Here is a 25,819-nt window from a genome sequence, read left to right as displayed (position 1 = left end):
TTTTGCTCAATTAAAGCTTTTCAATTAAAGCTCAGTTGAGAGTTCAAACTGATTAAAACAGTGCTCTATTTTAACCATAACTCCTAAAGAATCACATGGGAATTTTCTCAACATGGAGCACTGTAACTGACTGAAAAAGAATAGGAAATTGTATGTTATCATAGATGGCATACAGTAACAGTTACAGCTTTTAGGTCTTCTGAGTTGGGTGACCCGTTTGGCTACCAGGAAAAATCTAGAAGCACTATAATTACAATTACTTACAAAGTCGAGACATTAATCATTATAAATAGCCGTGACAGAAAAGTCGTAGGATTGCTGTTTCAGTTCTCTTCCACGGCCTGACCACCCAACTCATTGCTTATAAACAGTAACTTTAAAAAAATGGCAGGACTGCAACTCTGGAGTTCTGAAGACAATTCATCTCTGTCCATGAAGTGCAGCACTAACACTTGGTATCCTATCATTTAATCCTGTATTTTATAGCACATGCCAGAGTGAAAGTGGGAGAATGTTGCTACCTCTGCATGGATAACAAGATCTGCCTAACACTGTCTTTAATGGATCAAGAGAAAACCTTTACCAGCATATAAGACTCTCCAGAGTTTAAAAATGATTTACGTGTATTTTCAGTGACAGACAGCATTTATGACATATTAAAAAGCTGCATATTTCACAATATAACAGTTTAATTTAGTAATCTTTATCTACTCTTATTGTGGAATATAATATGTCTTTCTCTATTAAATCCCTTTTTTTGGCTGCAGTGAGCATGCAGATATTTCCAGAGATCCCACCAATATTAAGGGTTAATTTTGATAGCTATCAATTCTTCAAAGGAAGACAGTCTTCCCACATATCAGGGGCAATTTCACAAATATTAAATTAAAACAATATTTTTGCTCCCCACTCAGACTATGTTTAGACAACACAAGACTCTAGAGTCTCACCTACCTCTTTTTTAAACAGGGAAAATGTTTTGCAGATAGACAAAAATAATCATAAAGAAATCCGCAAAACACATCCTCAGCCTTAAATGACTCAGTCAAAATTTCGGTAAATAAATTCATTATTTTGTCTTCAAATTACTTTGGGATGTTTTAGTTTATGTTGTTAAGTCTTTATATTTAACTTACTGTTGAGAATATGCTTTGAACTCAGAAGCTACTCTTCTATATTTGAAAGTCATCAAACCAGAAAGCTATTTTTTGTTTTGGGGGGTGGTTGAATAAACATCTTAGCAGCTTTGCTACAGTGGCATTTGTTGTCAGAGCTCTAATTAGGCTGTAGTCCATGAGGACCTGGGTCAGCAGTTTCATGTGGCTGGTTTACACTGAGCTGATACTGTAATACCACCTTTGTTAAAATTCCACGTGAGACACAGAGAGCCACAAGGCCAAGAGATCAGCTGTTATACTCAACAAGAAGCCAACAGTGTGAGTCTGTTCAATCTAAGTGTGCAGTTCAAGAGTGTCCCAACACAGATACACACTGTACATAATATTTAAAAAAAGAATGCAGGTCACATTCAGACTTTTTGGGTTGAGTTCCACTTCACATACATGCTTAATAAGATCTTTAGAGAGCCATCAATATTAGCAATACAAAACACAGAAAGCCTTGTCCAATGCAGCTGAAAATATTCTGACAAATACCGCACAACCACCAGGCAAAAATGAAAGATGAACTCGCAAACTAATTTAGTCTCCCTTAAGCCTTCAAAGCAAATTAGGTTTGGTGCATGTGAATTGTATATAAAAGTCTATGTGTAAGGATTTATTCTTACTGATGTTAGTTTAGATTTCTGACAAAGATAACCTCACCCCTCTTAATCCTCTCTCTATAGCTGTGACTTATAAATCTAAGCAACCTTGAATCCACAACCACATCTAACCAACAAATCTACACACTGGAATTTAGCCTTGATAAACCATTTGACAACTCTCTTGTACAGTGAAAGCGCTCTGGAACACAATGTGAACTAGCCTTGAATTTCAATGGCTTGGCTCTGAATTATTTCTTTGGAAGGCATACAATCCTTTTAGAGACCTTCACTTTAAATTTGAATAGGAGGCACAGTGCAAAGCACAACAAAGCAAATTCACCTCTAGTGAAAAACAATGGATTTTTTTTATTAAACATTGTTTGGTTAGAGCAGAATTCAAAGACCACGTGATTATGTGCTGTATCACTACTTCAAATCAGACAAAATATCCAAGTAATGCTCTTGTCTGCATCAAAGGCCAATGAATGATGACAAACCAATATTTTTTTCAGATACCTATATACTGTACCTATGATGCCACACAAAGAGTTAATAGAATGATAAAAGCAATAAAAAAACAATCTAAAATGTCTGTTTTTTTAATGACATATTAATTTGTATTGTATAGTAACACTGAATACATTTTTCATGCAGTTAGTGTTCTGTTATTGTAAATGTAAACCTTATTTAAACACCATGAATGTATATTTTTGTATAGATATCTTTTGTGAATGTATATAAAGTTTTAGACTGACAGCAATAAGGGAAATTACATATTTATATATAAAGAGAATATTTATATCTTATGTTCATGAAAACAATGAAAGTTGTACAGTTCATAGTCTACTGAAATTTCACACTTTGATATAGCTCTGCCTCCTATATGTAGTACCAAAGACATATAAACACATCAGGTGATACAGAAATCAGGTATTAAAGATAAAGCAAGTATAATTGAAAAAATCAGAAAAAAAATACTTGCATAATAATATGAAGACCGAAAATTAAAGAGTGAGAGTAAAAAATAACATTACAGAAATCTGAAATAGGGATAATGGTAGGAGCTAAACCATGTACCAAAAGAGAAGAGGAATTCAAAGTGTGCATCAATTATCAAATTTCAGTATAAAGCTAACAGAAAAGTCAACCAAACTAGCTTCCCTTTTACAAAGGCCATCTAAATTACATTTTACTCCATGCATATGCTTTCTAATATGCAAGGATTGGAAAAGATACAGTATATACAGTATCAGGGACCTCCTGCAATAGTAACTAATGTGCATGAATTCCATCAAATAATATCGTGGAGGAAATTTTAAAAAGCTCCAGCTAATACCCCACCCCAAAAGGAGTTAATGCATTACTGTCAAAGCAAAGGATATTAAGCTTATGTGATAAATGATGAAGGATATTGTATGTCAGTTTGGTCATTAGTCCTTCACATCGCTTTTCTAATCTACAACTTAATAAAGAAAAACTACTGCTATAGCAATTGACATTCCTTGGACTAAAGCAAACAGAGAGAAACTGCTTGTTTTTAATACCAATTATTACCATAGGTAATCTCATCCCACATCCCCAGACTGACAGAATCCTTTTTGAAATACGGTTTCAATATTCTAAAGAAATCAATAATTTAAACCACAGGTTGAAAATTTTAACTGCTCCTCCTGAATACTCTCATTTTTCAAAATGAAAATGCTAATGACACTAAAGGGAAAAAGCTTCTGCCTGAAGACATGGTCGATGTCAAGCATAGGTTTCCTGACAATTCAGCCTTAATCTCCCTTTTCCTCAACTGTAACAAGTAGACACTTTCAAAAACTCTTAACAACTTACAATACACTGCCATTTCCCACAGACAAAGTTGCCACGCTTACCTTGAAAAATATTGAAGGAAAAATAATTGGGGTTTTGCTAGACGTTTTAAAACAAAAGAAAGATCTTATAATTGTCTTCTTAAATGACAAAAAATTGCAAAGTTCTTCAATTCAGTAATGAACTTATTCCTTCACTATTTAAAGCTACTGCATTGGAAGGCTAAGCTGTCAACGGCCTGGCTTTAAATTAAAAAAAAAAAAACAACCTCATTTCCCATTACTGCGGTGAAGTTCAATATCACTGTGGCTCCCAAGAAAATAAAGAAATAAAGTGTAATAGTATTCAACAGCATAATGGTGCACTGTCATGTATGTACTACTAAATATGCTCACATTAATATTGGACAAAAAACATTCACCATTAAGGCTTTCATTCATTATAAGGCTCTGCATGGCTTGGCAGCTCAATACCTGACTGAGACACCATAATCCTACTCCCCATATTGCAACCTTCACTCTTCTAATTCTGATCTCCCCCAAGCCTATCTACACTCTATGGGTGCCTTCTCCTGTTATGGCCCAAAGCTCCTGAACTCTGTCCTCAAGGAAATCAGAGAGTCTTTTTCCCCAATGTCTTTCAAATATAGACTCAAAACCTTACATTTTAGAAAAGCTTTTATTTAACTGGTTCTGATTTACTGTATACCCCTCTGCTCCAGCTATATTCCATATCCCCATCAACGTTCTCCTCTCATTGTGTATTTTCATTGTGTAAACAGTGTATTATATATTTTTTGTTGTTGTTCTGTAAAGCACTTTGAGAAGCCACCTTTAAAGGCACTATATAAAGTTAATTATTCCCATTTATTATTTGTAAATGAAATTCCACAAGAAAACTTGGCAACTTTTATTCATCATCAGAGAAATGTACTGAATAGCTCTAACAACTCACCAAATGGTTTTGTGGGTGATGAAGTCTAATATGTAATATAGTACTGTACTTATTCTTACTACAAAGTAAAGCCCATACATAAGAATAATGGAATATATTTTGATCAAGACTCACTTTAATGAACAAAATCTGAAAAGTGCATAGGGTAGTTTTCATAAATCAGTGTCAAGCGTGAAACCTGTTATGGCAGCACAGTCCATACAGTATCAGCTCATTACTCAAATTAGTGTCTGAATAAATGTCTGAGTTACCCTTTTTCTCTTCTGCAGAAGATTATTTCCTGGACAGTACTAAGTGCATTTACTATAATACTTCAAGAATTATCATTAATTTAGTGTACATATAAAAAATAAATTCAAACATTGCTCAAACATTTCAGGTAAATTCAAAACAACAGATGAATATGGAATTCTTCTGAATGTCTATTTTGAAATGGGATCACAGGAGAACATGATGCTGATTCACAGTTTCACCTATTTGTGAAAGTAACCAATGTTAAGCTACAGAAAGTCTCAAACATTGTACAATTTGTAGTGTCCTACCTTTCTTGTTCTAGTTACTGTTGTAAAGGGATGCATGGAATGTTCCAGTATGTCTGCACTTAGATACAAATTAATATAATTTTTCAAGATAGTCAGGAAAGATAAATATTTGTATTATTCCACTTCTTCAACCACAGACACACTTACAAGTAAATTAAGCTTACTTAAAAGAGATGACTAGGCTATTAAAGCTCTTCTTCTGGCTGTTTAAGTAGATGAATATTTTAACCCGCTATGAAAAATAGTGGTAATTATTGTATGTGATAATCGCAGCTATAGCTTTAGAAAAAAAGTTTGAAACTGATGTGGAATTAACACTTTTAATACTTCTTTCCCTTAAGTTCAAGGGAAAACAATTTTAAAGAATGACAATGCATGACAAAAACCTTCTACTAAACTTTGTATTATACTGTACAGCATATACAGTATACTATAAACTGTATTTATTAATACATAAGATATATAATGCATCAGATCAAATCTGATCAAGTTAAAATGTCTTAATATGTACTTACATATTCATATAATAAACATTTTATTTTGTTACACATGCCAGGAAACCATTTTATACTGTATATAAGTAATAGCAAGTTCTGTCTTTGAATACAATTCTCTAAATCTGTGTATTGAATAGTGCATTCAAACAGCCCCAGCAGGATAGCTGGCGTGCTTGAAGAGGTCACCATTTTATGAATCTTTCCAGAGAATGAAGAAAAATATAAACTTGCTTGCCTTGTTTTCGTTGTAAATACACAAAGATAGATGATTCTGCTGCATGTAGAGACCTCATCCCATTTTCAGGGCACAACACATAAAAGATAGACACTGTGAATGTCATTTCAGAAAGAATGGTTGAAGTCAATAATAACCTGTTTGATTTCACATGCTAAACCTTTTTTTTTCAGGGCAGATATAGTAAAGAGAATATGATTACTAAAACTCCATTCTGTTTGTGTTTCTTAACTTTTAATTTTTTACTTGTGATAAGGAAGTAGAACATTTCTTCTTCTCCGGATAGTAGTCCCATGTAGTGCTCTCTTACTGTGCTCCAGCAATTTCTGGGCCAACAGATCACAATATTGGGAACAAACTTATTCTCATCTTTCTTTATGTGCTGCCCATACACCGCTCGGAAAAAAAAAAAACAGACAAACAAACAAACTGGATTTATGGATGTTGAGGAAACAACACAGATTCTGAGCCACACTTTATCTATCTTCTCAGTCATGCAAGGTAGTCATCGCTGCTTTGATCTTCCAATTAATTGAATAGATTTAAATACTGTAAACATGTAACTGGAGCTAATGAGGCTAGAATATTTAACTTTTTTATTTGGCAGCAGAAACACAACTTTCACTAATTTGCTTGTTAAATAGAAGTTACTGGTCTGTGACTGACACGTTACATGCCAAATATTTTTCACATATTCAAGCCACATCTTTCCAATTAAGTTGAAACCCAAGCAAGGAATGACCTCCTACTAGAAAGAACTTAGTCCTACTGCAATAAAATATTGATTGTTGTGGCATCTGTATTTCTCATATTTACAAAAACAAAAAAAAGGGCGGTGAGCAGACATCAACTCATTCAAACACATCGATTATAACTATTCTATTCATAAAAAAGTTAAATATCTTTTAAAATGTTAAAAGACTCAGTTAATGTCCTCTTAGTCCTGTAGACCTGAGTTTTAGTAGCTAAAATTTAAATATTAAACTAAGCAAGCACTATATTGATATATATATATATTAATTTGTGCAGTTTTAACAAACCTTTGCTTACACTGTCATCTCTCATAGTCATCTTTTATTTCTCATATATCACGTACTCACAAATACAGTACATTTTCAAAACTGCTATTCTCACAATATAAAATTTAGTACCATTTAGTCTGGGATATTGACTGTTATATCTAAGATTTCATTCATCCATTCTTCTCGTTTGTGACTGTGCAGCGTTACGGATGTTGGATTACATCTACACAAAATCACCTTTATTACATCATTTTTAAAAACAAAAAATAGCACAGAAATGCAATTCTTCTGTTAATTATCTAGTATCTTTCCTCGTGTAAGCCTTCATTAATATATAATCTATGGTGTTCTGCTCTCTGCTAAAACCAAAACCAGGCAGAGAAGAAGAATTAGCATAATCAATACAAAAAGAAATAAGCCCTTTTTATAAGGAAACTACGAAAAATCATGCACAGATGTACATAGTACCTTCATCCTATAAATGACCTGCTATTCAGTATCTAAGATCACAACACGCTGGACCTCTATAACTGCAAAACCGCCTCTATTAAAGGTCAGAAGACTGAAGCAAGTAGAAGCAAAATGTTTCAAATTTGAATTCCAGCTTGCTAACTGCCTTTGAGATGTGGGTACAGAACGAAACCTCCCGTACATATGACAAGTACTTTGTTTGCAGTGCATCCTGATTCTGTCACACATACTGCCATGGCGCTTCCCAGAGTCATGTTCTCTGCCAGTCACTGCCAGTTTGGCAATTACACAAGCTGCTTCCCAGGCACCCGACTAAAATTCCACAAGACTGCTGTGCAAGCTTACCCTAATTAACCATCAGCTTAATTAGACAATTTACTGTGTAATTAGCAGGCAATTAGTCAACACCTCTCAGATCTTACTGACTGCTTTGACAGCCCTGCCTTCTATACACATTTGGAGTCAAAACCAAGTATAATTATTTTATTCCTAAATCTCCATGTATAAAAAGGCACCTGGACACATCAATGAATAATAAATGTAACACAGTAATATTGGACAATACAGTTTTTTATTTGAAATCTATTGTGTACATTTTGCTCACCTCAATGTTACAGGCATGCTTTGTTCTTTTCTTGCTGCTTTGCTAGTTGCGTTTCCTATGCAACACACTCAACAAGCAACAATGAACAATATGTGTGAACTAGACATTTCCTGATCTAATTATTTAGAAGATATAGGGAATAATAATATTTTATATGCACTACATAGTGGTCATATAGAACATTTTTCAAAGATATAGTAACTGAAGTCGCTTTTAATTATACATACACATGTTCATAAATAATAGATACATATATTTAAAGTAAATCCATATATATATGCATATAATAAATAAATACAAGTAATAGAGGCAATGCTGGCAGATTCTTTATCTCTTAAAAAAACAAGTTGCCGATGTCTCATGGGACACAACAAAAAGCTGTTTAGTAATCCATTCCAGTTTTTAGGCATGTAGCGATTGCAAAGAAGGCAATTTAATTTCATTTCGCATTAAGTTAAGTAAAGAGTTGTGAACAATGTTGTCTATTGAATTTGTTGTCCAAAGATCTCAACAAGTTGGACTTCCGTTCTGCTGAACTGCATCTATCAATTGTCTAATCCAAAAAAAAAGCTAAATGTTTCAGATCGGTAACTACCTTTGAGCTGTGATTAAAAAAGAAGAACTCCTGTATATATGACAGATTAGTTTGTGCAGATCAATAAGTGGAACATGTTTTTATGTGGGTTATATTTACACTGAAATGTATTTGTCTCCCCTTGAAATGTGATGCACAGCAATGTTTGCAATACATTTTGTTTGTTTTTGTGTGTTTGTTTGGAGCAAATGCAAGTTGGGGTCTTTGTTATTCTGCTGGTACTGTATACAGGGGTCCTGTCTGTTAACTGATAGACAGAGAAACAAGTGGCAGGTGATACAGTAATTGGGTGGGTACATTAGAAAAAACAAACTTGGTGATTCTAGTATTTTTACATAATCTACATCCTAGTTTTTTTTTTAAAACAACTAAGTGTCACATGCATTGTCTTCCTCTTGCCCAAGTACAGCAATTTCTCAGCAAGCCCATACTTCCAGCTTGCTCTGTCAGAGTCATTTAACAGCTCTTTCATATCACTCTTGCACTTATGGAAATCTACAAGTATGATTTCAAGTCTCTTACAACTTCTGCCTGTTGGCAGGTGGAAACAAGGCATTAGGTTTGCTAGGTAACGAGAGACCAAAGACTGACACAAGATCTCTCTTCCTTGTCATATCGGACTCGGCCTCAGTCATGGTACTCAAACCTCAACTGAAAACCTGTTTGTCTGATCTTGCATGGCGTCTTTGACTCATCAATTACTTTTATAGTATACCATTTCACTATACAGCACATTAATGTTGTTAATTTGAAAAAAAAAATAATATGAGATGAAGGGAAAACTGAACTAAAAGTTAAGGAAACATACCTTCATACCATCCTGAAATTCAATTTAGAAATTGTAGCAAAATAAGCATACAGTTTTCAAGGCCTTTCTGTATTAAAATAATAGTAGGGATTCAAAGATTAAGTATTGCAAGAAAATGATAACCATCTCTTTGTTGACTTGTTTCTTGTATTAAAAATAATGTGTTAAAGGCAGTATTGATCCTTGTTCCTCACTTTTTATATTTTAATTGTTCTCTAGCTGTTGCTTTAGTTCCTGTAAGTCAAGTTCTGTATATCAGTTGTATTGAACACAAATTGAGTGGAATGTGATTTAGTTTAGTTGTCACTGGGTCACTGGACCCATAGTTTTTTTTTTAAAATACATTAGCTTATGTTTTGATAATGATAAATCTTTTTAAAATAGAACGTATGCTTGAAACAACCGCATAAATATGAAGATAACTGCAAAAGCAGACTGAAATCCTTGTTGTTACTGAATTATCTAACCCACCCCCTTTAAAATATATTGGCATTGCTTACTTTCGATACAACTGCGTTACTAATTAGCACAGCAAGATTTACAGAATCATGCAGAGTCTGCAGACGTTACTTACAAATTAACTGTTGCACATCTATGATACAAAACTTCTGGAAAAGTATTTAAATAATTCTGCACTATTCACATTAAGGATTGTAAGACAAAATGCATAAAATTAGGTGCATTCCTATTCTAATTCTGTTTGTTTAGACATTACAAAAAATATTTCTTTTACTACATCTTGATGGTTCATAAAGCCATTTGGGGATTACAAAGTCGTATTATCTTTTTGTTTGTTTGTGAATTTGGTTTCCTCATCTGGCAGATGGATAAATTTAAATGAAGAATGTGTGAAGCCTACATTAAAATTCACAAACTTAAAGTAATTTATTATTCCCTCCTCAGCTGTTCTCAGGAGCGACAGCCTGCATATTTGAAGAATATGTATTACAATGCATAACTTTTCTGGTTGATATCATGAATTGATTTCATGATTACTAAGTTCTTAATTTAAGTGAACATGGCGAAAAAAAGTTCACAGAAGAATGTCTGCAGAGTTCATTTTTGATAATACAATAAGGTAACTATAGAGTTAATTTAAATAGTAAAAGAGCAACTTGAGTTTTGTGGTTGTACTAACCAACATAAAACCTCTGCATAAAGAATGGAAGTATGTTTTTTTCACAGGAATGTTTATCGATGCATTTCCAGTTGGTACACAAACTGTGCAAACTTGAGAGATATCATGGTGTGTTTATTGTTCTATTCTTTCACAAAAATGTGCATAAAACCTTGGTGGAAATGAATCATTTGCATGGTATACTTTCTCTAAAATACAACTTACTGGACATACTGTACTGTACCTCTGCATAGAACACTGTTCAACTTGTCTACGACATTGGTATGGATAAAGTGTTTTAGACTCATTAACAATTAAAGATGTAATTTATTTTTTTTTTACTTTTATGTTGTAAACCAAAGGTCGTTCTAAGGCACATAGCACAGTGATTAATCTCAAAGTTATCAGTCACAGTGCTAATTGGGCCCCAGTGGCATGATCTATCAAAGATTCCCTGGTTTTTCTGGTTCAGTGTGCTGTACTAAAATAGATCTTTAGGCTTTCTAATTAACCAGGGAGAGTCTAAATTTATCAATCACAGATTCAACTGTCTAGTATCTTGTTTGGTGTTAACAAAAGTACAAACAGCACACTTTTTTAAAGTGCTCTACCTAGCTGAAGACTTTCCTTATATGTCATATTTCAACTTTAAACATTTCCCTTTAAACACCTCAACACAAGAAATACACAATATATTTTTGCTGAGGTTCACTAATTACAATTACTGATAACACAGTTTATCAGTTCACCCTTAAGAACATTTTTAGTCACCATATGTATAAACTAATTACTTATTCTGCATGCATTCTTTTTCGTCCAGACAGAGCACAGAAAGATTTTCATATCCACAGAAAATCCACTATGCATCTTGAATACTATCAATACTACGCTATGGTAATGTGTTGATAGGAGTATGGTACCAGTGAACAGGATATTAAAAAGAAGTCCCTCATGTTTAAGTATAATGATAGCAGAATGCAGGCTGTTCATTCATATTGACATTAAGAACTTATTTATCTATCTCCCTAAAGAAAGCTCCATACAGTCTTTCACACAGAGCACACAATAAAGAATAATATGATTTCTGTTTACTGAGATATCAGCTGGTATTTCACTGCAAGCTGACAGCCTTTCGCTGCAACAGTATATTAGACCCCAATCTGGCAGCTACAAATGTCAAGAGTAAAGAAGGAAAAAAGCAAGCTAGAAGCACACGTACAAAATTCCTAAAAAAGAAACAAAGTTCACATAAACATATTTGAGCCCAAATCAGTGCAATATTCAGCTGTCAATCTAAGTACTCAGCCAGGGAGCAATGGTGTCTGTAGGATGGGATAATAAAATTTCAAGCAGATGTTCAGGCAGGGTACTAATTCTCATTGAACTCCCTTGGTAAGCACTTAATTTCTCCATCGTATGCAAGCAAAGCAAATTGCACTTCATCAAAACTGTATTCTAAAATGTTAATATTTCATATTAGAGCTTACATTTTTTTCTTGCACAGGCTTTTGTCATTGTATATTATATTGCGTGAAATGCTGAGGTTCTCACAGTTCTTCAGAATGCAACGGGTTTTCTTATCATACAGGAAGAGATAAATATCTTTGTTTCTGTTTCTATGTAGAAATACACTACACACTGATTAATGTCTTTTTTAATATTATGAGAAAAAATAGCTGACCTTTTAGATTAGAAATGGAAGCTGTCCATTAAAAAGGTTATGGATTTCATTTAGGTATGCATCATCAAACCGTTCATGCTGTCTGTGCATTAAACACATAATTTCTCTGCAAAAGTTGTTCAACAATCAAAATCTAGCTTCAAGGTTGCTAGCTACAGGTCAAGTTAAATTATTCTCCAAGATGATTTACTGTTATGAAGACACTACGCAGAATTCTGTAACAGTCAGTATTGAAATTGCTGTTACTATTCAGAACAAAGGGTGTTCTTTAAACAAACCATTTTCATCTCTAGCTTCACTAATCAAGGGATGCCAGTGAGCATAGAACAAACAGATGTTGCTGATTAATTTTCACATCACTGGAATTAAAACTTAAATTAAAACAAAATATTTCTAATAAAGCTTAATAAACAATTCATGATTTTTTTTTCTCAAGAACAAATGTTAAGTTTCCACTGAGGCTGATATTTTCTAGTCTATTAATAACAATTAAGTGAATTTATCCAGTTTTTTTCCCTCTAATCATTGACACAGAGATATCAAATTACCAAAGGTCTTGCGCTTATCTGCATTTATAAAAAAATGTTCTACTGAAACCAGAATTCCATGAACGCAAAAAACCCTCTTAGTCAACAGTACCTGAATAAGAATAATATAATACAGAGGTCACTGGACTAAAAAGTTCTGTCCAATATTGAAATTACATTTAAAATGGAATATTTGAAATTATTATACTGCTACTTCTACTGTACCAGTATATTTTCCTTATTTCATGATAGTTATAGCAGTTCTCCAAACAATATGTGTGAATATTCTGATCTGTAACACAAAAGCCAGGTGGGTGGTATTGTACAAAACAGTTGTGTAAAAAATAATTTGTCAGGTAAGGCATGAGAAAAGCATTATTTTTTTCCTGTTAAAGTAACAATTTATTTGGGATTTATTGTTCGCATCAAAAGGGCTTAGACATGACTCTGTAGTCCGGGTTTGTGTTGAAGACAAATAATAGTGTTCCAACCTGTCGTTGTAATAACCTTAGAAGACTGATATCAAAGCCCAAAATAATCCCTTGCAGGGACAACTAACATAGAAGGGAAGGGATATTTCAAAAACAGGGACACTAAAACAAATTTATATTTCAAAATAAATCTAAAAAATCCGGCATTATTGCACAGTTCACACACATACACACTAGATGTCACCTAGTTTCATGTAGAATCAACTCCTTCACTCTTCAATGTTCAATAATCGTTGTCGCCCATGAATTGCTACTTCAAAGCTCTTGGGTTTCTGACTCTGACTTGAGTGTCTTTCAAGTGGAGTTTACATGCTCTTCCTTTGTCCATGTGGGCTTTCTCCACTGTCTGGTGATGCGGGCTGTTTAGGTAGACTGGTGTCTCTAAATTGCCCCATGTGTGTGTGACATGCAATGCACTTGTGTGTTTTCCATGGTTTAGCTCCACCTTGTGCCCTCGGCCAGCTGTGGTAGACATTATCTCGACCTTCTAAGGATGACACTTACTGCGAATGGATGCAGGCATGGATGCTTTTCAAAGAGAATCCTGCATCGTAAATGTGCATCCAGCGATCTCAAATATTGAGAACAAGGAAATGAAAAGAAAGGAAGGTTTTCTACCATATGCATACAGTACATGCCCACTACTTTCAATTAGTATTAATCACACCTGCCCATCTGTATGTCATCACACGGGGGTGGGGTGAAGGCATGTATAAAAATTACCATCTGTTTTATCATGGCAGTAAAGGCTGTTACCATCTCATTGTTCTTTTTTTACTGATAATTAAAGAGCTTCATAAGATTTACTGGCATGGTAGTTGCATAATTGTGATTAAAGGCAATATTGTCAAAACGTCCCCTTTCTCTTATTTGCATACAGAGAAAAAGGTGATGTTGTGCAAATACCTTATTGACAGGGAAGATACCATATGCTATTTTGCTACTTCTTTGAATAATTGATGTACTTGCCATTATAATTTTGTTCATCAATAATAACGTACAAGGTTAATGGTGAAATCTGGGAGAAATGTTCATGTCTGATGGGTAATATGGGTATATATTAACTAACTGACTGAGATAATTAAGGTTATTGTGTGATGAAAGATGGTTTATTAAATATTTCAACTCCATTTTCTTGACCTTTAAAGAGAAAAATAATCATTTTTCTATTCCCAATAATGGTGCAAGGCAAAGACTTCAGCTCAACAAACAAAACAAACTGTCCCTACTTATCTAAATTATTTGTCTAAAACTTGGGTTTAAATGACCAAGTGTTTACCACCTCAATGAGGATTGTGCCAAATATCTTGTCTCCTGTTTTCACAAGATCCTCTCTGAGAATAATAACTTCTTGAGTAGAGAATTTTGTCTTCCTTTGCATGTCTGCTATATATTTTTTTTCATTCCACTAGCTTTACTGTCATCTCTGTTGTTAGAATTTTATTTGTGTACTGACTGATTAATTGGTTCCTTGACAGCTGCCATTTAATTTTTCATGTGTCAATATACAGTAACATACAGTAACTGTCATGTTATTTATCCTTACTGTGATTTTTTGAATGAGGCAAAAATGCAAATGTTTTAATAGGGTGAAAATCACATACTATTTTTCCAAATAAAGGGATTAAAGCAATCGATCTCACAGTTTTCTAATTCAACCAAATATGTCTTAACAAATAAAAATATTTGAGTTTTTTGATTCTGCACAAAGACAGAGTAGTCAAGCCATTTCCAACTAGGCAGGTATATTCACATAAACATTGGATCCCCAACCACATATTTGAACACCTTTTCGAAATCTTCTCAGGAATTTCCACACTAATTAAATTGCAATTTCATCAACACTGAGAGTGCTTCAATACTGGGTCATGACTTCTAACCTTGGTTTAAATTTGGGCCATTACCCTGAGTGACAACTGGGTGACCAATTAACTCCAAACTTAATATCATTCTAGCGGCAATACAATTAAAGTATAGCTAAAATGGGCAAACCAAGATGGTCACCTAATTGCTCTTCTGTTCTCTTATTAATACATACAAGATATGTCACATCTTTGGTGGAAAGTTTTAATTACAATATTATACACTACAGTTGTTCTCTTGTATAATACATCTGCTTGACCGTGGTTGAAATCTGAATGTTGAAACTACTTGTGAATAAAAATTATGTAATGTCATCTTCGATTCATCCTAGAAATTTTCCAATTGCCACCACAAATAATAATGAAGCCTAACTGCAATAATGCTTCAGTTATTTATAGCAGAGACGTTTCTGCTTTACTATAGTATCACATAACATTGGAAAGGTTTCAAAATTGCAGTTTTGTATTTATATTTACACTTTTTATAATGAAACCTCTGTACAACCTTCCATTAAAAGAAAAACAATAAAATCATTTTCCAAGTTTGCAGTCAGCCTAATTCTACCTTGTCGAGGGAGAACGTCTTGGTGAGAGCAAATGCCCAGCCTTCTTCGAAAGCTCTCCGAATCATGGCTGTACTGGTTGTCGGTGGAGCACTTGCCAAACCAAAGGGATTCAGAAACTTCAGCCCAGCCATCTCAACACTGATGTCAACCAGGTCAATAGGGGTGTAGAACAGAGGAAGCTGGGGTTTACAGTCCACAGAACGGCCATGCAGTGACTGCAGATAGAGGGAGATTTAAATATTAACAATTTAGATGATGCAAACGTTGTTTTAATGAGTATAAGAACAAAAACATTGCTTCATATTTGTTTACCACAGTAACACATACTGTACACCACAGTAACACTCATTAGTGACTGATACTGTATTGTATGACCTATGGTAGATAGGCCACAGGACCATTGTAGTACAGTGCATGTACTTTCGTCAGACACCAATTTTAAACACCTTCATGTGCCACATCTCTGAGCCCAATCAAAAGGACCAAAGTAAGGGACAAACATCCTACATCAAAAGCAATGAGGGTCCTGAGGGACCTACAGCATGGGTAGTGATGTCACGCACTAGTTTACATAATGAAAATTGTTAAGGAACACATTGTAATACCCCCATAAGGAAAGAAGTATAGTACATATATGTATAATAAATAAATTAAATTCATTGCTGTCTTTATTTTAGTTATTTATAATTACTGATTAGTGTAATGTAAAAGTATTGTAACACTGCAATAAAAGCAGATCTCCACTGAAATAAGCACAATAAAATTATTATACCATGCAGACCTTATTCATAAGTGTGATACCAAATTGTAAAGTCTTACCTTTCCTTTTTTTAAGTGCAGTGTAAGGAAAACACTTAAAGGTGATAAAGCTTTTACTAAACTTATGTTAACTAGTTATGACTTCAAGGTTACATTTTTAAAATAGAAAAATGTTTTTAGAACAGCCTTAAAGATGAAGTTTTGTACTTCTCCATTTTATTATATAAAAGATTAAAGATGAAGAGGATGTGTTCAATTGAAGGTTCAAGTGATCTTTGTGCAACTGTGGAATTAATCTGTAAATCATCCTGCAAATTGCTTGATTCATTTCCTCTTCCATAGTCCATTACTGTAAAAGCAAAGCAATCTGCTGTACTTCCTTTCTCTGTAGAAGTGGTAATTTAATCTACAAATAAACACTTAACTTTGCTTTCCACTGACCAGAACTACCTTCTGACAATTAACCTACAAATGAACCCATCCTGTCTCCTAAGCAGTGTGCTTTACAATATTCTTTCAGGCAATAGAGGGAATTGAAAAAAGGTCAAGAGGTTTGTCTGAAAAACTTGACAAGACAACCACATCTCAAGATTTCAACTGTGGGACTCCAGTAGACGCCAATTTGCTAAGGGGGATGGGGGTGGTGGCTTCAATCCATACAAGTGCAGTAGCCTCTGTAAATTTAAACAGCAGTATCGCATACATTTTTGTACTCACATAAAATTACAAAGACAGGGAGGTGCAACAGAAAAAATCAGAACAAACAGATATATCATACATCAGTAACAAAATCTACAAGACCTCTGATGTAATAGAAAGAACAAAAGGTGAATCTGATCTCATTATGTCCAAAACACATGGTCTCTTATATCTTTTGATTATATCTGGAGAAAAGATTACAGTTTAGATTAAAGATAAATAAAATATAAATACAATTTAAATGAAAATGTGTTTCACCTCCACAAAAAACTGAACAAAATGGTTTAAAGTATAAAATATTGTTGATGTGTACAATGTAATGCTATCATATTGTATCAAAGTTGTTTACTTTTCTCCTAAAACACACATTGAAATTGTCAACACTGCATCAGATGATTTAATCCTTCCTTGTTCGACATTCCCTTGGTAGGAATGGCAGTTTCAACAAGCATGCATCTCTCACCTCAGGGTATTTGCTGGTAGCAATCTAATTACATTAAATTAATTCCTATTCTCAAAGCCTTACAGTTCTAATGAAAAAACAATTTTCACAAATTAGCATCTATTGAATGTACTGTAAGCGGTAAAATGTTTGATAGCATAATATCTTACGTATGTCTGAAAAACAGATTCCATTTTAATTCTGTTTAAAAAAATGGAAAATTCTGGCTTGAATGCATCTTGCAAATTTTTAACTGCTAAACAACTGATACAAGTAATGATTTTAATATTCTTAATAAGAATGGAGAAATAAAAAGCTGAAAACAGGCTATATATACATTAGGGGGGAAAAGTACCTACTGTTTATTATTGCTCAATTTGACAAGCGACAGTACAAGACATTGAACTGTTTCAATACACAATGGAGAGTTAATGCACTACTTGTGGGATGTGACTAAAGAGCTCATTGATTTATGTAGGTTCAGAAATGCTCTGACAAAATGGCTTTTTATAGTATTTGGTCACTTTAAATTGTTATTACATTTTATTTACTTTTATCTTTCCACTGTTGCATAAAGTATGAAAATGTGGTTCCTACTTTCTTTAAGAATTTAAATTTACAAAAGATACCATGGTTTGTCAGTATGTACATTGAAAATTTGAATCTGAGAGATAAGGTGCAGCAATATCAGATATCTGTATTTTGCCGTTTATAAAAAACATGAATTTAAAATATACTTGTCCTAGAATTTGGCCTTGATCATGCTGATAAAATTCAACTGAAACATAAAACATTCATTGGAGATTGTCAAGTTGCTCTTTGACATTAGACTTAGAATGAAGTAGTAACTTTTTTAAGGATAGATTAGCCACTTATTAATTACAGAAATGCATTTTCATAAATTGTCAAGTTGTGCAAACATTTTCTGTATTTCCAGAGTGATGATCACCTGTATTACAGATCTTCATTTTTACACCTTCATAAGTAAATAAAATAAATTAAAATAAAATTATATAACAGTCAATGGATACATCACCTGTATGTATTTGTGAATGTACCAGGAAGCTTGCTTGCCATCGTTGACTGATTCTACAGTAGTGTTAGCCAGGCCTGCAATGTCCCCACCTGCAAACACCCATGGTTCACTGGTCTGCATAGTCTCTGGATCCAGCTCTGGGAGACCCCATCTGTTAAATTTTATGGGAGTCATGGCCTCTTTCACTGTTATAAAGGACAAAAATCAGAAAAAAAGATTTGATAGACCAGAAATCATACATAGAAATATGAAGAATGAGAGATGACAAATGACAGGGACTTTTTTCCTTAGCTAGGTTTAATGTTATATCTCCCAGTGCTTCTATACACTCGAGTTTTAAAAGGAGATACTCTGTCAAACTCATCTACATTACGTAATGTATTTTCTTTGCATGCATACCAATACAATTCATCTTCTGGGCACAATGCTTTTCAGCATGGACGATGGCCTACATCTATCAATGAGGATATTGTTAAGCACAGAACGTCAGTTTGTCCAAGATTTATTGTAGACTATTAGCATTACTGAGAGCACTTTTTTTAGATTTGTACAAGGAGGTCTTCAAAAGACTTTAAATACTTATGTTGTAAAATGAAATACAGAAATCTGAAGGAAACTACTGTTACTTTTTATCCAGGTAGACATTTCATTCAGAATGCACAATGCAGAACCTGTCAGCTTGTTTTTTTATTTATGATTCTTCTTCCCCCAAAATCAAAACTCAACACCAAAGACATTCTTAGATATAGTAAAAATAGAAACTAAACACATTAGGCTAGGCACTAAGCAAAATTATAATGCAGTTTAAGGTTTATAGAAATAAAGAACAAAGAGTGAAAATAATTGCAGAAAATCAAATGAGAAATTGCTGTCCTGGACAAAGCTTTCCTGCACCGAAAGCATGTATATCCTATTCATAAATGTGGTCAATCTTAAACCATAAATTACACTTTTCAATGTTGACAACTTGCAAAGTTTCTCTATCAATTTGGAAAATAAAATGCAGTAATAATATTTATAGCAGGTAGCTACGTCAGCATGCGTAGGCTGCAGAGGAACAAGTAAAGGCATATTCCATGCTGAAAAGAGAAGAAAAGAAACACAATGTTTCAGCTGTGGAGCCTTCTTCGGGTGTGAAGATTTGGGTGTAACACAGTTACTCACACCCTCCCACTCGAAGAAGGCTCCGCAGCCAAAACCTTGTGTTTCTTTTCTTTTCAGCAAAAATATGTATATCTTGATAATATATATATAATTTTAAAGAGTCTGTATGTACCTGTCAGAATTACTATCATACTATATATTTAAATCACTATTTTTAATTTTATTTGGGTATTTTCTAAAACTTTTAATTTTGGAGGATATCTGTAAATTGTTTAAAAATGATCATTTCAGAGGTAAAGCCCATTCATTCCTTTTGAAAGAAAGCTAGAAATTTGACAAGAAAAGTTATTTCATATCACTACATGTCTTTAAATGGTTACATTAATTAATACTAGCAAGATATCATCTCAAACTCTTTGGAGATCAGATGGATGGACCATTTATTAGGATGCAAATTTGCCCTACAGCTCAAGTGACCATAGGAAAAAACACGCAGCAAGAAACAGTTAAGTTGTTTGTTGTTGTGAAGAATATAGCAGTAGAGAGAAGTGTCAAGGTCCAGTCCAGTATATAATTTCTGAGTGCACAATGGTGGTCAATATAAAAGACCTAATAGATGAGTTTGGATGCGATTCTGGCCTCTAAATACTCTTTTGTATTGTACATGTACAAGTGTATACCTCATATAGTGCATAGTACCATGTAGTTTTTAATTCAGACATGAACTGAACACTTGGACAAAAAAACTACAACACAGGACACACGTCAAGGAATCCCGTGAAGTCATATCCACAGATATATACAGTATACTGTACAGTTGATCAACTACAGTATAGCATTAGTGTCATTCATGCAGACTGCCTTCATCTAGATACCATTACTTACACCCCTTTTTTGAAAGTGATCATTAAAATTATATTAAATAAATGTTTTCAGTGGTGCATACTGTACCTCAATGGTGAATTGCAATATTAACAATTTTAGTAAATTGATCTAAATATAGTGCAGGCTTCTGTTAGATATAATGCAACTAACAGTACGCAACTGACAAAGTCACTTCAAGTCACTTGTTTTGTTTTTACATGTTTATTTGCTTTTAAGTGATATGATTTAAACCTCCTATTTATAATATATGTTAATAATCAAAGTCTAAAATAAAATTATAAATAAAAACTATTTATACACAGTTACTAACACTCTGTATAATATATGTCATTAAAAAACAATAATTCTGTTAGTGTTACATACAGTATCTCATTTCAAGTTGCGGTAGCAACATGGTGACAACATCCTGTCTCAACAATGTAATCAGTTTTTAATTAATTTGTTTTTAACTAGTACAATATGCATACAGTATGGTTAAGCATGTGCCAGGATTGATATGATTTCCACATAAATAACTCAAAACTTTATCTTTTGTTCCACATATATTTCCACTAACAACCTCCTTGTGTAACAATATTATATTTATGGGTTTATACTGAATGAACCCTTCAACTGTAGTAATGGATTCGACATACATGGAATGTATTTAGTTTAAATCTACATAAAAACAAAACAAAGCCCACTTAACAGGAAATACTGCATTATCCAGAACAGTAGTGCATCCTTATATTATACCTCAGTTTAATTTAAAATATTCCAAGAATGCTCAGCTGACTGCTTTAGGTTTTGGAATGTCCATAACACCCTGATGACAAATATATGTTTTTCCAGCCTCTGGCCCCACTGCTGCTTTCCCTACTGAAGTCTTGTGATGATGATCGCCTGTATCATTCTTTTCAACAAAAACCTATTCATGTAGGGGAGTTTGTTTCTTTTCTGCTGTGAAGAGGCTACAGAGTGTGACAAGGCTCTAGCACTCCAGAGAGATTATTCTTAAATAAAATAGCTTCCAAAGAACCTACTGACACTCTCCAGAGAGAACTATACTGGCAGATGCTGATTGCCAGGGTCCATTAAACAGAAGAAGCCATGCTGTCTTATATGGTACAATGAGGAATGCATCACTTTTCTACAGTTTTAGAAGAGAAAACAGTACAAGCCTCAAAACAATACATAATACTGAGAGATTTACTAAAATAACATGATTTAAACTACATTGTTTTACTCATACGTATGCGGGTGCATGCATATAATGTACATACATTATAAATGTCACTAGTTCATCCAATGAGTTGCTGCATTTAAAGCATTTACTCCCCACACCATCTTTCTGTACTATCTTAGCAAGTCATAATGTAGCCCAAAATGTCTTTTACATATTTTATGGAATAAAGGCAAAATGAGAAGTTATAACACAGTTCTTTTTCCTGTACTGTTGTGACTGAATAAAAAATAAGTTAATGAATACTCATACAAATAATTCATTCTCTTTTATATATATATCATGGATATGAATATAAACATACTTTAATAAGCTCTTTGCCCACTTTTCACCACTATATGGTGGAACTATATAGAATCGTCTAATTCACACATTCTCCTTATTGGGTTATAGTTCTTGCTAACCAAAGTTGGCTACTACTCTTTAACTATAACTAACTATGACTGCATAAGCAGACATAAACAGTATCTGTGAAGGAGACCTTAAGGCTATCTCAAAGAAAGAAGGTTACTAATGAATAACAGGTATAATTATACATTACATAGGATTCATTGCTTTTCACTACTAGATGGATGTTAGAGCTGAGAAACAGGAAATGAGCCTTTTACAGTTTATCATTTATATTACTTGTAATGATTCTTAGCAATCTATTTATAGCAATCTCTTTATATATATATAAAGAAATTACATTTTATCATGTACATGAGATATTAAAAATAATTTGCTTATGGATATTTTGGACAAAACATAATGTACCATAAAGTGTTTGTTCTAAGATACATAAATACATTCATGTCGCTAATCAAAATTAGCTTTGTTACAGTGATGAACTCTACTATGGGCAGAATAGCTGTCTGAGTCTCATTCTGACTCATTCTAACTTCATATGCAAGCCAAAAGGTAGAATGAGGAGTTCAAGACAATTCCTCCTCTCGTGGTGTTAAAATCAGACAAAAGCTATTTAGACTCATAAATCACTGCTACTGCTGCTCTTTGCTCCCTCTACAAATGTATCTGGAAACAGGATAAGCTTTGGTATTAATTCAAATACTGTATGTTTCAGAAAGTGATCATCTAATTATATTTAGGTTTCTTCAGTGTCCTTTACATTTCTTTACAGGTACTGCAGTCAACTCATGCACTTCTTGGCTTGGTTAATTGCTATTGATGATTTAAGGCCTCTGTTCTCAGTGTGTGAAGTGATAAAGTTTAAATGAATTCTTGCTCAGCTGCACAGAAAAAATACACTACAGGTTACTGTTCTCTAAAAATAATTAGGTATAAATAAAAACAATTGATGTCTTTAGTTAACTTGCAGATAATATTTTGTACACTGCTTCAGTAATGTGCTTCTGAAAAGGATGATGCTCAAGGCGTGTATTGAAGAACTCACTACTGTAGTGTATCACAATGCCATCCACTTACATTATAAAGATGTTACATTAAAACAGATGTTAACACGTTATATTTTACATAACTGTGCTGTGTAGGTAGTTATTGTATGTAGTACAAAGTACAAAACTATAACTAGAATATTCCTTTATATTTTATACTACTTCAATATATAAATACTATGTTTGATTTCATATTGAAATTTTCTACATTCATGGGAATAATGTATCATATTCATTGTCATCAGCTAAAGACGATTACATTATGTTGATTACGTTTTTGAAACATAGGAATAAAGAAACACAAAATTCACATCTGATTTTCATTGCTAATGCCTGACTTTAACTGAAGCAATGCAGGAATGTGTTAAAAGGATGAAAAGATTACAACTAACTCAATAACTGACAAACAAAGAATTGGCTTCATACAGCCTTACAGCAATGAGGTCTGGACTTCCTTTTTCAATACGTATGTCAAGCATTCTACCAACATGTCTACTGCCCATTTGACATAAATAACTTTCCATGCTTGTAAAGTGTCATTTACCCAAATGTAGAGAGTTTCATACAAAAAGAGTGAACTTGAGGTTACAGAATAATATGCAACAATTTTAGTACCTGCTGCTCTGAGAGCAACATCTCATAAACTGGTTGCATTTTTGACAACAGCAGAAAAATCCAATAAAAAGGCAACCTAGCTGAATAAATGTGTATAGCTGAGAAACTTAATTAATCACTATTTTTAAAAGGGATTCACTGCAGTTTCTTTAAGGTAGACATTCAGAAGGGGATACAGAACTGTCATGGCAGCCCTTACTTAGCAAGTAATAGCTGTTGCATTGCAGATATGATTTACATTTTGGATTTTTTTTGTTCATTTTTAGAAGAAAGTACCAACGTGAAATGTTTTCTTACGATTCTGAAAATCCCCTCAGTAGAAAAAAAATCCCTAGACAGCTGCTTTTTGGCCAGGATCTAATCATTTTGTCACTGTAGTGGGCCAGCCCCTTAGACTGATTGCTTGGAAGATTTTCTAGCTATCTCAGCTTTTCTTGCCATGTATACTGCTGTGCCTTTTCCACGGTTATGACAAGATACTAAAGTGGATAAGTAATGCGCATCTCTAGGAATAAAGCATATGGGCTCCTCAAAACACGTTTATCAGCAAAATGTTTTAGGAGTTTTTCATCTTTTCTTTAAAACTATGAAAGTTCCATGATGAGTCTTAAACTACCCATCGGTCGAAAAAATGGACGAAACATAAAACTGAGTATGATACAAAAAGCTTATTTTTGGAAGTCTCTAATAAGAGCCCCAGGATTAGTTATGAAATATAGGCATACTCAAACGCTTTAAAAATGCAATCTCACATTCCAGGATGATTAGAAACGATTAAGTTATGCTTGATCTCTAGGTTTTGGCCGCAACTTCTCTTCATCATCTATAATCGTTTCTGTCATGGACTTTCAAAAGTTGCATGAGCTACAGCTTACATTGTCCATTCAAGTCAGCAAACCCCTGAATAAGCATTTGAGAGAACAGAACACAGGAACAGTATTCCTCTATTTAATCTGTAAAGTAACTTATACTGTATATAAATTGTAATGTATTATAAATTGTATTTATAATTGTATTATAAATTGTATTTATCCCACAGGTGAGCATTTGGTTTAAGATCAGGTTGTGCATCCTTAGACAGTACCTTCTGGCTAATTATGTATACTTTACCAGGTCATGTGTTTCCTTTTTCTCTCCTATTAAGATTATTAAATAAAGATTAAATTAGATAATGTATGAGAAAAAAAGAGCTTTCATGCCTATAGTACATCACCTTTGCATATGAGAACACACATATACACATTACTTTCTAACCATATTTGTGTAGTCACACTGTTTATCACCTCGCTCCACACAAAAGGAATAGGTCACAACCTCATAGGATCACACAAACCAGTTAACACTGCATGATGCATAATGAGGAATTAGGGGTGAAAATGTGTGTGGAATTCCAAAGTTTTTCAAAATTGAGAGTATTAGAACATTTGTGTTTAATTTTATTGAGGCTTGCAGTACATTTGGTCTCCTTTTTTCACAGTGGACAGCTGGTGGTTAGCAACCAGTATTGCAATTATGAACACACCTGTTGTGCTGTGGGAGATGGGCACTATAAGGTTCTGTAGATCACAGATGGCAATCCAACCCTAGGATACATTGGACATCTTACACAAACACAAGTTTTGCTGAAATTATTATTAAACTGTAATTAACTGGATAGGTGAATTGTTCATTATTACTTGTTTAATGAACAGTAATTGCACACCGGAAATGTAGGTTTTCCTGCATGAGTTGTGGATCTGTTGTAAAGGCACTAAATTACTGTTTTGATTTAACTGACGGAAAAGCAAAAGAAAGTGATGGAACTACTGAGGCTTAAAGACTATAAAAATAAAAAATGAAGTAATACTTTATGCGAAAAAATAAGAAAATGTATATGTACTTCTTTATCCTAAAACAAATAAAAATATAACATGTTTACTGCAGAGTTTTTCCCTCATAACTTTCATAACTTTACCTTTATTATGTGTGTACCTACAGTATACCACAGTAAAGAGAGTGTAAATAAAATAATATTTTTAATTAAAATTAAACAATAAAACTGATTTTTTAAAACTACAGGTTGCACCTATGCAAGAGAAGTACAGTTTTTAGTTGCAATCACAAATGCA

The 25,819-nt window shown here is 33.6% G+C and overlaps 1 protein-coding gene across 2 annotated transcripts in view; it reads right to left on the bottom strand.

Moving 5' to 3' along the window:
- The window catches only part of LOC148823476 (dihydropyrimidine dehydrogenase [NADP(+)]-like), a 196,243-nt gene that overhangs the window by 79,563 nt on the left and 90,861 nt on the right, over positions 1-25,819 (bottom strand). For both annotated transcript variants that reach the window (XM_088927918.1, XM_088927919.1), the window contains 2 exons: positions 18,492-18,676; positions 15,555-15,770 (listed from right to left, as the gene is read on the bottom strand). In XM_088927918.1, coding sequence (XP_088784044.1) covers positions 15,555-15,770; positions 18,492-18,676 — 401 coding nt within the window. The remainder of the gene's footprint in view (positions 1-15,554; positions 15,771-18,491; positions 18,677-25,819) is intronic.

Source organism: Atractosteus spatula, chromosome 11 (assembly GCF_055471065.1).
Source record: "Atractosteus spatula isolate fAtrSpa1 chromosome 11, fAtrSpa1.hap1, whole genome shotgun sequence".
Classification (NCBI taxonomy): Eukaryota; Metazoa; Chordata; class Actinopteri; order Semionotiformes; family Lepisosteidae; genus Atractosteus; species Atractosteus spatula.
Note: the sequence above shows the minus strand (reverse complement) of the source record. Positions and strands in the feature narration are given on the sequence as shown.